Source organism: Stegodyphus dumicola, chromosome 4, assembly GCF_044657685.1.
Source record: "Stegodyphus dumicola isolate Sdum_Otavi_A_Nest chromosome 4, ASM4465768v1".
NCBI classification, from domain to species: domain Eukaryota; kingdom Metazoa; phylum Arthropoda; class Arachnida; order Araneae; family Eresidae; genus Stegodyphus; species Stegodyphus dumicola.
Genome location: NC_140771.1, coordinates 99,235,295 through 99,249,370, shown reverse-complemented (window position 1 = coordinate 99,249,370; position 14,076 = coordinate 99,235,295). Strand labels below are relative to the sequence as shown.

Genomic DNA, 14,076 nt, shown 5'->3' with positions numbered 1-14,076 from the left:
GTTATTCATGGATCTTATAAGAGATAGACTAGTCCAGTGGGCGGGGCGCGCGTTACCCACATGTACGCAAGAAAGAGTAGGGACGATCTGGTTTACTTTAACACTGAAATCTATGGCGTTTGAATCAAATAATTGATTTTAATTATTAAATGTGATACGTTGCATAAGGTGATGAGATTATGATAGTCACAGATTTTTCAAATAAGATTTAATATATCTCTTTAAAGCACTTTTTACTGCATTTTGCGCATTCTTTTCACGCATAATTCTTGTATAAACATTTCTACTTTGGTAAAACAGTAAAAACTCTAAACACAAAATTTATGAATTTACTTTTGAGTGCAAATAAAGTAAAATTAAATAAGAATGATAGTACATGAAGCTTTGAAAGAAATAAAGCAAAATTAAGGAAGATTTGATATATATTTAAATTTTATGAGCATTTTCAGGCAGTGGTTTTTAAATTATTATAACATTACAAGACGATCATTCATTGATTATTTATTTTAATAATTTATAAAATTCGGAGCATAAACGTTTCTCAGTGTAATGAAAATAAATAAATAAAATCTGGAAGCACTCAGATTTTATGTTACGCTCAACGGGACGTTTTTAAACGCTTTGTGTGTTACCTCTATTTATTGAATATCGTGTTCTTCGCATGTAAACCACACAAAATTCAATTCAACAGCAGTGTCACAAAATATTTGAAAACAGCATATCTGTAGAATTTCAGTGTTGAAGATAAGAATGTTATTTTCCATACAGTGTTGCCATTTCTCATTTTGAACTCGTTGAGATTCTTAATCCAAAAATTCATTAAAGTTTTACAAAATATGAAATGGATGAAAACAAATTCGGCTGTTCGGGTGGAGGATTACGTTATTCAAAATTTGATGGCTCTAGATACTGTCGTTTTTCACCAGTGCGAGAAATATATATGTATTCATGTAGATTATTCATTATTAAATTTCTTTAAATATAATACAAGGCGATAATATTTGGTGGCAACAATTTGAAAAGTGAAATGGACGTTTATAATGAAACAGCGCAAAATGCCGTTTCGAAACTAATAGCCTTTCTGGGCTACCGCCCCTTTGGGCTAATAAATTAAATTCACAGAAAATAAAGAAATTGGTATGCAGAACTAGAATTAAATTTAAAAAAAATAATCACTATAAAATGTTAGCAGAATCAATTATTACAGTTTACAATTTTGACATTACAATAAATGTAATAAATAAAAATTATACTATAATATTCATCTATAATCTTAAAAAAGCAGCACAACTTGGAATCTTAAGCAAAAACTTTTAAAAATCCCTTTTTATGTATTTTAGTATTTTTTACTTATTTACACCAAAAAAAAAAAAAAAAAAAAAAAAAAAAAAAAGAAAAGGATAAAAATTACAAGAGAAAATTCTTTGTTTGAAATTTTATATTAGTTCAGATTTAAAATATTATTTTCTAAAAGAAGTAGTTACAAATTTCCTTATAGCATAGGAAAAGCTAAAATAATATGCCTGAAACCATGCAACAGCTTTATAATTATTTGGAAAGCTAATTATGCTTGATAAATATGCTAAATTTTTAAAAATCAATCTCAGATTCAAAAATAAAAATATCTAAAAATTCTAATTTGTGAAATGACGCGCTACAACCAACTTTTTCTTGACAATTATACACACTGCTATAGCCAACAATTGTAAGTTTCTGCAAGTCGTCCCTACTCCTCCGGATGTGGTCAAGGTGACAGCCGGGAATGCATCAAAAGAGGAAGAAAAGCCATTTGGGTTGGTCTGTTTCTTATAAGGTCCATGCAGTTACTGCTTTGACGTCTTCGCGATTAGATAAATCTCCTATTTCTATATTAGAAAGAAATTTTTCTGTGGTCAAACCAATGTCAATGGTTTTACTTTCAACCAAGCTTTTGCTACACCATATATGGTATTCAATGCACTCATTTTTTTTTTTTTTTTTTTTCAGAATTTTGTTAAACCATCATCTTCCTCGGTAACAATTATGAGAAGACCAGAATAGCAATCATTTTACTGATATTACACCTTGATCTGTCGGCTGAATTAACATTTGGCGATAAACGTTTAGCTATCATTAGATCGTCCGTTGCTTTCTATACACTCTCGCGCATAGCGTTGAGCGGACGTACGTGGACCGCCAAGCACGGATAATCCGCAAATCGGATAGTTAGTTCTCATCCGAATAATCGAGATTACACTGTATTTCTAATTGGAGCTTGATTTTAATTATGCATAAACGAAACATTATACTCCCAGATATGGGAAATGTAATCTCAATTGACACAAAAGTACAAGTATAATAGAAAATAAAATAAGGAAAGAGGATCATATCGACTAGCAGCAAATGAGTGTAGGAAAGTATAAATTTAAAGAGGGGGCCATTTTGAAACTAAAAACAATACACAAAATTTTAAATGATTATAAGTTAAATGCGTTAAAGCGTACGAGGTAGGTTGCATTAGCTAGTACACTTTAGTCCTTGGTAATTACATATCTCAAGTTGTTTAAGAAGTTGACAGTTTAACAGTTTTTAACATTGCTGGAAAACTTAGCAGTGTGATTAAAGATACCTTTGTATATATATCAATTTTTAAAAATTTGCACAGATTTACTTTCCGGATTACGGTGCACCCGTGATTTGGTAAAGAATCGTATTCTACATATTTTACAAGGTGTAGATCAGTTTCTTTCACAGTAAAGCGAAGATTTTTTACTCAGGATAGCCTAGAGTTTAATTATTCCTTTATACGGAGATTCCCCGTCTTCTTCAACGTAATACCAAGGAATTTGATCTTATGTATTTTAGAAAAAGATTTTCTGAACAGCATAAAATCATTTTTATAATTTGTCACAAATCTTATTATATATATATTACACATATAATCTTATAAAACTAGATGACTAATATCGGTCTTCCATTTCTTGCACCAATTCTCAATGGTCAAAAGGGAAATTTGTTTCTTGGAATCCTTTAACAGCGACGTCTCGGCGTCTGGATTTATGTATCAGCCCAGAGTCATCTGCGTAGCAGGCCTTGCGGAATTTATCTTCAATCAATTAAAAAAAAAACGCTTTTATATTTTATCAAAAAAGTGCTTGTTTATAAAAAAAAATGTCGTGTCAAAATGCAGCAGGGTTAAAGGTAGTTGGTGAAAGAAGAGAAATTATCGCTAGGTCAAACGATTTTCTGTCTCTGTTGTTAGAACAGCCGAAGTACTACAAACTTACTCTTTTAGGTTTCATCATCCGCATTAGATGGCAGCACTATAATTTTCTTTCCGATTTTCTTGTAAATTGTTGTCATTTTCGAATTTCTTGTAAATTGTGGGTGCTCCCAGGAAGTGAAACTAAGTAGCTAAGATATATAAATAAGTATTTAAATAGATATTGGCTCTAAAGCGAATGAAAAAAAAATCAGTAAAAAAGGTAGCATATTTTCAATTAAAATTATGTTAAAACACCGGATCAGTTAAAAAATGGCCAATTATTAAATTATAAACTCGTTTGGTTTTATTTTTGAGTATTCTCTCATGGCATTATTCTTACCATAACCATAAAAGGAACAGACAATGGGCCCTATGTTCAAAATATTGTCGCCTGCTGCTAAATCAGCTGTGTGCTGAATGCATACAAATTTGTCGAATAGGGATCTGATTTATCCGCCTCAACATTTTCTTCAAAGCAAGCCAACTCGTGTATTAAGAAAATATAAATATAAATAATAAGGCCCGGTGACGCAGTGGCTAGCGCATCGCGCAGCAGCACCGCAGGTCCGGGATTCGATTCCCAGGCTGGGCAAGGTCGACTCAGCCTTTTCATGATAGTGATGGAAATCAAGGGATGACTGATTTCCATCACTTGGGTGGATGAAATGTGTACCAAGTTTGCTTGGGGACTAAACATTGGGGGATCCTGCGACAAGCTGACCACTATGTTCAGGGCATATGCTTACGCACCCCGGGGCCTACGGTCCAGAAAGCAGATTTTAGGGCATAATAATGTTTCATGAAGTGAACAATCAATATGATTTATAATTTTTTTGAAATATAATTCAAATTGATTAGTTGTTTCTGAAATGTAATAAAATGAAATGTATGATGCCTTTTAAATAAATTGCGAGACCTTTGTATAAAGTACATTTCTTCAAAACCTTCTACAGTGTAGAATTTGATTTCAATATTTATCAAATCAAAACAGATTTTTAGTCTCCGAATATTTTTTGAAAAAACTGAGGAGCTGTCGACGACTTAGAAGCAGAATAGACTATTATAAGAGAAGCAAAATGACACGGGGTTTCAAAATAAATAATCTCTGCCTATTGAAAATAATTTTAGAAACGAAAACTGCTCCGAATATACCTAAATTAGGTCAAACAGGGAGCTCATTCAATGGCTTCTGGTTGTAATTTCTGCATGCAGTTGCTGATCTTAGTGTTAAGCAGTAGAGTTTAGAGCTTGCAGCATCGATTGAAATATTTATAGCTAGAAGTTGTTGATGTACATAGTATATTTTCGTCCATAAAGGGTCAAAGTTCAGTTAGAGATCTCATTAAGTACGCTAACATGTGGAAATAACCAGAAATCTTAAATCTTCCTAAAATATCCCTACTATAATTAGACAATAAGATCGTTATAACAGTACAGTTGTGATATCATAGGAAGAAATAACGAGCAATGAAAACTCTTTTGTATATGTTAAGCCTTTGTAACATACCTTGAAGGTGGATGTGCATCTGACTTTTATTGCAGATTCTATCTATAAGTCAATTGTTGCATCTATACTGAACAATCCTGGTTTATGAAATTTTTGAAACCAAAGGATAGAATGAATAAACTTGCCGCTTAGTTTCTTGACATGAATTCCGCACAGAATTTACGGTACATTTTTGTAAGAGCTGCTTCACGGCCTATTGGTTCGCCTAGCATGTTTTCGACATTTTATTTTATTTTCATCCCTTTTTATTTCATTATCAGTATCAGGTACATGTATACATATTCTGATCCTTCAAAATCACTCCAGTCACTTCAAAATCACTCCAGATCTACTAAAGCCTTCACTATTTTTACCCATAAGGGTGTTTATTTCATAACACGTTTCTCATTATGTGCAGATATATATTGATCGATACTTTCACTCTGTCTAATAATAGCCTACTAATTATTACGGCAACTTATTCCAAATAAATAGTTATTCATGATTTGAGCATGTAAAAGCATAACTTTAATAGCGTGACGAATGCAGTTTGTCATTGTGTGGTTTGGGCATGAAAAACTTATAACAAGGAGTTCCTCTATTGTTGCTTAATAAGTAACTTATAGATTCGAAAATCTGAGCCGACACTTTTTTAAAAAACCAGCATTTATTTTTCACGTCATTTCTTATTCTACAAAATTTTAAGTGCAACTATTATCAAACAGAAAATAATACGTAGACGTAATGCATCTGCGCACGTGATCCTCGTGACAGAGGAATTCATTAGGGTTCTCACACTTAGTATTACGGCAATGGATTCAAAAACCCAACAAAAACGTTATTTGAGGCAATCAAAATGAAAAAGATTTAGAAATTGAAAATTAGCTCAAAATTAATCTGATAGTGCCATTTATTTTATTTGTATAATAAAAAATAATATAACCTTTTGGAAATCGAAATTAAATTATTTTAAATTCCTATACTTCTGATGGAAATTTACAATACAGCATAGCGAACACTACATCCAATACATCACCTAAGCATTATGTAGTACAGTGAAATTCGTTTAACACGAAACTAAGGGGACTGAAATATTCTTTTTGTGTGTGTTAAAAGAATTTCCTGTTAAAAGATATATATATATATATATTCAACAAAATTAAGAGTACATTTTATTTACATAGATATGCATATATGCATGTATTTAATAAAATATAATGAAGCAAAAACATCCATAAAAACTTAATGAAATTTAATGTAAAATTTTAAATACAAAATTGCAAATAATTTAATACAAAGCTTTTTGAAAAACAAAACATTTATAGAATTTTTGGAAAACAATCTGATATTTTTCTTTGCATTGTCTTTTTTATAGTATCAAATTTTGTTAACAAATTTTTCAATGTTGTCTATTTTGTTATTCATTTCATGATTGGAATATATGTCTAAATAACTGCGCATACTTTTCATGATGTTCCTCATTTCGGATGACGTGAGAACAAGTGACAAGTGACGGTGGACACTGTCCCTTTGCCATACGATTAATCAGTACAGCACCACGTCCACCCTTATCTAGAGCAGGTTGTGTTTAGAGCCATGTGCGCGTCTCGCGCCGGACTCCCAGACCCAGCGCCGGATTCAGCCCAGGAGCAGTTCAGCCGACTAAAGGCCCCCGTGTTGCCCGTCGTCCAACGATCCGGACTCCAGTGTTTATGGTAATCTAGAAACAAATCATAAAATGGCCATACAGAGGTCTTCACCGCATGACGCGAGCTGGAATTCTGTAACTTGACAATATTGATTACTTAAGAGTTTAACATATATAACATTTCTAGCTTACAGTTAAGGACCTGGTTTATACATAATACATTTGTGCATTTACATGAATTTATACAATACATAAGCTGGCTCCTGATTACCACTGTTATTATAGTACGCTTCTGCTTACATCATAATTACATATAAATTTACAATTCTATACATAAACGTGAGAACAGGAGCTGCATCACATTTCAATTCGTAGTCGGAATCTGCATCAGTGATAGTTTTTTAACTCTGAACAAACTCCAAAATGTCTTGCCCATCAGCGGCCGAGCGGTAAAGACGCTGAACGCTGGTAGTTCGGTCCGAGGTTCGAATCCGGCAAACGGGCTGGCTGCATGTGCGTTTTCGTGGTTCCACCCCCTGTGTAACGTGTATACGAGCCAGTTTCCCTTAAAATGTCCTCCACGAAGGCATCCCTTTAGGCATATATCCCTCGTGTGCTTTGCAATAATTAAATAATCCAATCCAATCCAAAATGTCTTTGCTGGCCGTAATTGAGACTGTACACACATTATCATCATCTACTGCAACGAATTCTTCCGATAATACAGTAGGACAGTCCAATAATACAGAAACTTTCTCAAACATTTCATTAAGTGTCAACTCAATTTCAGTATCCTCTTTCTCTATTTCTTACGAAGCCAAAGAATTTGAAACTTTTGAGAATCGTGCATGACGAAAACAATTTTCAGTCGTCCTTGGAGTCACTGAATTCCATGCAGAGTGCAATATATGAAGAGACAGAGACATGCAGATTGCAATATATGAACCAAACTCATTGATTTTTACTCATACTGTTATGTACTCATCACTGATTCCAAAGGTAACTAATAAGAGATGAGCCTCCGAGACGGTATAGTGGTTAGGGAAGGTAAACCGCTGAGTTGGCTTCCGACCCAGGTATAGATATATCCATGTATAATTGGTTACCAACTCGGCGGGAGTCAACCACTAGCTACCAGGCCGCAGCCCTGGGCAGCCCTGGCTGAGCAGACGACATTTATAAAGTGCAAAAAAATAGATATGCATGTGTATACAAGGCACTTGAAGAAGAGTACAACACTGTACAAAGAAATATATACATGTGCATACTAGGCACTTGAAGAAGAGTACAATCAAAATATATGTATATAACATATAAATACCAATACATCTATACATATACGTTATCCTGATAGTTGAAGTTTACAAGAAGCATGCCATTGAGGTACGCGTGATCCTTAGTATAAATTAGGTACCATAAATAAAAGATATAAACATGTACAGATATATTACAGCGTTCAAGATGAAATAAGATGGAAATAAAATGAAAGGTTACATACAGTAACTTGAGAAGACATTGTCGTCTGATGTTAGTTCGTCTAACGTATGCACTTCTGATGAAATATTGCTTCAAACGTTACAAGTGAAACTGAAGACTAAAGGGTAATCTCAAAATGCATTCGATGCAAAAGGTATAATGCAAAAAAATTCGGAATAGTTCCAGCTCCACTGCCTGAAGGTAGTGTCCGAGACGCTCTGGTTTTTGAAGTAACTGGAGTACACTTATCTGGACCTCTTTATCTAAAGGATGGAAAAAAAAAGTTGGATACTTTTATTCACCTGTACTGTTTATGGGGACATACATCTTGAACTGATACAAAGACTTTCCACCGACGATATTTTGTTGGACTTCAGAAGGTTCATAGCCAGACGTGGACTACCAAAAACTATGTATAGTGACAATGGTACGAACTTTGTCGGGACTAATAACCTCTTTTTTTCACTCGATTGGAACAAAATTATGCAAGAATGTTTTATTTTGAAGATTACATGGAAGTTCAATCCCCCCCAGCTGCGTGGTGGGGGTTGGTGGGAGTTTATTATTCAGATGGTTAAGAAAATTTTGAGAAAAATATTAGAAAGAGCCTGCTTGAGATGTGAAGAGCTGTGTACCATTCTCTGCGATACGGAAGCTGTAATCAATGCAAGACCGTTAAATTATTTGTCTGAAGATCCTGATGATCCTTTAATGATCTGAAGATATGAAGATCCTTTAATGCCTTTAACACCCTCAATGTTCATTCGGGATATAAGAACGAAGGGGAGTTGCAGACTTGGACCATATAGATGAAGTCAATATCACTAAGAGATATAGATATCAACAGAAATTACGACAAGATCTCAGAAAAAGATTTAGAGACGAATATTTGAGTCTCCTAATTCAATCCAGAGATAATAAAGCTACTCGAAGACAAATATATTTAGGAAATGCGGTACTTGTAGGAAGTGACAACAAAAAAAGATTGGACGGGCCACTGAGTCGAGTTATTGAGTTCTTCCACAGTCAAGATAATTATGTTAGAGTGGCAAAGGTGAGAACAGCTGCAGGTGAATTGATCCGTCCTGTGCAATGATTGTATCCTTTGGAAGTGATGGACGACAAGAACTTGTTTTTACCTAAACAAAACCAATTTAACATTCCTGATAGTAAAGAAATTAACTTTAAACCTCCTGATAAGATAATTAGAACTAGATGTGGTAGAGTAATTGTAAAACCTTCGCGTTTTAATTAGTTTTTTCCCTTTTTTGATTATACTAAGTATTGTTTAGCGTCATTATTAAGTATATTGTATTTTGATTATGTTCCGCCCACCATAAATCAAAAGGTGGGAGGAGATGTCGCGAGCAACTCAACGGTTGTATAAATGTAATTTCTTTAAAGGTTAAATTTTACGGTTTGGCAACATTGTATCGTTTTTATGTTTTAGAATTAAAAAAAAATGCACCATGATTTTGCATTAAGGTGGATTGCCCTTTTTACAGTGAATTAATTGGGTGAAATTCCCGTATTACTTAACTATCAATCTCTCTTTACGTTTCTTTTAATGGAATACCGACTGAATGAACAAAATTCAGGTCTAGTCTCGTAACAGTCGCTTTAATATTTTTTCTCAAGCTTGTCGCGAGCTCTAAGAGTTTCACTTTGCCGACTGGCAACAGTGCAGGTGCATTTCATTCCCATTCGCTCATGGACCTTATAAGAAATAGACTAACCCAAACGGGTTTTCTCCCTCGTCTGAGGCGTTGGCGGCTGTCACCTTGATCACATCCGGAGAAGTAGGGACGACTTGCAGAAATTTAACAGTGGTTGCCTATTGCAGCGTGTAAAATTGTCAAGAAAAAGCTGGTTGTAGCGCATCATTTCACAAATTAGAATTTCTACATATTTTTATTTTTGAAATTGAGATTTATTTAAAAAAAATTAGCATATTTATCAAGCATAATTAACGTTCCAAATAATTATAAAGCTATTGCTTGCTTTCAGGACTGGATGTTTTTTAGCTTTTCCTATGCTATAAGGAAATTTGTAACTACTTCTTTTAGAAAATAATATTTTAAATCTGAACTAATAGAAACTTTCAAACAAGCAATTTTCTCTTGCATTTTATATGCTTTTTATTGGTGTAAATAAGTAAAAAATACTAAAATATTTAAAAACGAATTTTTGAAAGTTTTGTTTAAAATTCTAAATTGTGCTGCTTTTTTAAAATTATAGATGAGTATTATAGCACAATTTCTATAAAGAAATTTTATTCCTATTATATTTCATAATACATCATAGTGATAAACACTTTTGACTCCTTAAAAATTTTTATACATTTAATTCTAATATTAAAATTTTATTTAACCGTAATAATTAATTTTGCTTGTATTTTATAGTGATTATTTTTTAATATATTTTTAATTCTGCATAAGATTTTTTAAAATTTACTGTTAATTTAATTTATTAGCCCAAAGGGGCGGTAGCCTAGAAAGGCTGTTAGTTTCGAAACGGCATTTTGCGCTGTTTTACTATAAATGTCCGTGTCTCCTTGGAAATTGTTGTTACCAAATATTATCGCCCTGTATTATATTTAAAGAAATTAAATAATGAAGAATTTGCATGAATACATGTATGTTTCGCGTACTGTGACAAAAACGACAGTATCTAGAAACATCAAATTTTGAATAATGTAATCTTCCACCCGAACATGGGCATCTGGACGGCCGAATTTGAATTTGTTTTAATCTATTTCATATTTTGTAAAACTTTAACGAACTCAACGAGTTCAGAGCGAGCACTGTACGGAAAATAACAGTTTTATCTCCAGTGCGGAAATTCTAAAGATGTGCTGTTTTCAAATGTATGGGGTTTACGGGCGAAGAACATGATATTCAATAAATATAGGTAACACACAAAACGTTAAAAAAAGGTTCCTTTTGGGAGTAATATAAAATCTGAGTACTTCTAGATTTTATTTTACCTTTTTTTTTTTTCCTTCATTACACTCAGAAAATTTTAAGCTCCGAATTTTAATTACTAACGTAAATATTCTACTTTAATGTTAAATAATAAATTACTAACGTAAATATTCTACTTTAATGTTAATAAGTTAATGATTATATAATCAAATAAATGATTGTTTTGTATTTTTATTATAGTTTTGAAAATCACTGCCTGAAAATGGTGATTAAATTTTTTAAAAAATTATCAGATCTTCCTTAATTTTACCTTATTTATTTCAAAGCACCACGCACTATCAATCTTATTTAATTTTACGTTATTTCTACGCAAAATTAAGTTCATAAATTTTGTGCTTAGAGTTTTTACCCTTTTACTAAAGTAAAGATGTTTGTACAAGAATTACGCGTGAAAAAAATGCGCGACATGCAGTAAAAAGTGCTTTAATGAGATATATTAAATCCTATTTGGAAACAACTGTGGCTTTCATAATCTCATCACTATACAACGTGTCACATTTAATAATTAAAAAGCGTTATGTGATACAAACGCCATAGGTTTCAGTGTTAAAGTAAACCAGATCGTCCCTACTCTTTCTTGCTGACATGTCGGTGACGCGCGCCCCGCCCACTGGGTTAGTCTATCTCTTATAAGGTCCATGCATTCGCGTAGATGATGAAATGAGAGGGCGAAGGAATATCCGCTATCCTTAGACTGTGTATCACGAGAACGGGAATTTTGCAAAACTATCGTTATCAACAGAAGCGTGAAACATTAACTTTGGAACTATGAATCAATGCTAAAATTTTTATGCGTAATAAATGTTTGTGTCCCCTTTTAGCAGAGTGCGATTTTAGTACTTAGAATCGAAATTAGATTTCGATAAGACACTAGCATATGCTCATCAATGAATTTCTCTTCAAAAGTTGCCTGTGAATGCAAACATTTCCAAAACGAACTAGAAATTGACCTTTACTCTAATCAAAAATTTTTTCTAATTTATTTCTGAATTCCTTTATTAGCTTCGTCTTTCAGAGAAGTTTTGAGAAAGAAAGATTTCCAGTTACTTATTTGTCCGTCAGGCATAGTATACAGCCGTTTGCAAAATCAACTTTGCTTGATGTAATTATGGCCATATCCATTACGATACCTGAAATATTACAAAGTCAGACAGTACAACGAATTATTAGTCTAAGTATCAGTAAATCTCATACAAAGATGATATTTAGCTGTGTGAAAAATCACATTTTCGCTTGATGTATTTACGACTATTCTCAATAAAGTACTTATAATATTACTAATTCAAACAGTACGGTGAACTATCTGTAGATCAAGGATACACGACTAACAGGCGAAATACAACTCTTCATTTTAACATTTTTTCAGAAAGCTTATCTAATCAGTGCCATAATCACAGAAGAGTGACTTAATAAAAAGAGTTATTCGTCTGTTATCTCTCAACACAATAAATAAACTTGCTGCAGTGAAATATCAGCAGTGCTGCTACTTAAGTGTAGCCGTCTCATGCCTATTTTTGTCTATGGAGAAAAAACGAATAATCGCGAATTGAGAATATTTTAGTTATTTCATGCTAGATATTCTTTCCGATAAAAATAGTGAATTTGTAACATAGAAATAAATTAATTTTTAAATTTCTTGATTTCATAGAATTTCACAGAATTTCATAGCAAGAAAAAAAAGGCGTACTAAAGAGTTGCTTCAGCTTTTCTAATCAACGCTTTTTACGGATATTTTGTGGAAACTTACGATTGCTGTAACTTTTATTTTTTTATTCTAGATTTAATATTTGAATATAGATAGAGCACATATCTTGCAATTAGAGAAATTCCTAAGGTTTGCTGTGTTTGAAAAACGTTGCATGATTTCGTGCTTCTTGCGGCGCAGTGTGAATGCTTATATTGGGCAGGTCTCAAAAGATTTGTCAAACTCTACAAAATTTAGTACCCATAGGCATTCTTCTGTCACTTTTACAACTCACTTTCGAATAACACCTAATATGAGTGAGAAAACTGTTACTTTGGATAATATAAATCCTAATATTAAAAGCATAGATTTTGCACTGCTTGGTCCTATGGCTATTCGAGCGAAGGAAATCGAAAACGAACTTACAAAGGTAAGAACCAATGAATAGCTTATTATGCCAAATGTATTCGTAGAGCTATAAAGATATAAATTTTAAATAATTCTATATTATATCTTATGTATCAAGATATTCAGTTGTAAATTTCAAAGACAGAACAATGTTGTACCTTTTTCCTAATTTTAAATGCATACTTATTTTTGTTTAATGGCAATATGACCTTGTAAGCTAAATTCCTTACTCGAATTATTTGATAGAGCCCTGATTTAAGGTTCTTTAGTTTATGAATGTCTTACTATTTCATAAATATTTATTAATGATGTAGAAAATTATATTTTTCATAAAAAGTCTGCTGAAACACTTTTTATCATTTTAATTGTAGTAAAAACACTTTAAATTAGATTTATGCTTTTAATCAGTATTTTTCATTTTTCTTTAAGACTATTTTCTGTATCTTTAATAAATATTTGAATCTAAAAAATTTATTAAAGATTTCTATATCTTTAATAAATTATAAAAGTTGAAATTAGTAATGGTAGAAAATTACTAATTTCAGCTTTTATAATATATTACATTTTTAATACTTCCATTGCCATAATTCACTATACAACTTAACATATATTCGTTAAACGTAATGTTATAGGATAATAAGATATTATTTCGTAAATAAAAAAAAAAATTTTTTTCGGTTTCCTTTATATGGTTTTCAAGTTCCTTTATCTATGTAATATTAACTTAAAGTCCTTCAGAAAGTTCCTTAAACTAACAAGCGCGTTATCGCTCTGCCTAAGTAAATGAGACAACTTTCTGTGAAGATTTTAAATAAACACTTTTATTAACCCGAAATTCAACAGAAAATGCCTCTTGTGCGTACTCAACTTGTGTGTAGTAAAATATGGTACTTTTTAAAAAGTAGAATAGTGCTTTTAGAAATAGAATTTACAATAAAAGTACCGTAACCAGAGACAGATTTAGCCTATCTAAAAGTTGGTTCAACTTTAATGGCGCGACTTAACATCGTCTAGCAAATGGCTAATAATAGCTAAAACCTCTATCTCTGAAAACCTATATCTTTTTTAATATATTTTCAATATCATTTGCGTCTAGGCGAGGGCTAAAGGAAAAAGTTGTTAAATATAGAAAACATAGAAATTTGT

The 14,076-nt window shown here is 32.4% G+C and overlaps 1 protein-coding gene across 5 annotated transcripts in view; it reads left to right on the top strand.

Moving 5' to 3' along the window:
* The first annotated feature begins 12,305 nt into the window (after positions 1 to 12,305).
* The window catches only part of LOC118200740 (alanine aminotransferase 2-like), a 114,460-nt gene continuing 112,689 nt past the window's right edge, over positions 12,306 to 14,076 (top strand). For all 5 annotated transcript variants that reach the window (XR_015040721.1, XM_085815263.1, XM_085815260.1 and 2 more), the window contains exon 1: positions 12,306 to 12,952. Coding sequence is in view for 4 of the 5 variants with exons in the window: in XM_085815263.1 (XP_085671389.1) it covers positions 12,698 to 12,952 (255 nt within the window). In the remaining variant the exon portion in view is untranslated. The remainder of the gene's footprint in view (positions 12,953 to 14,076) is intronic.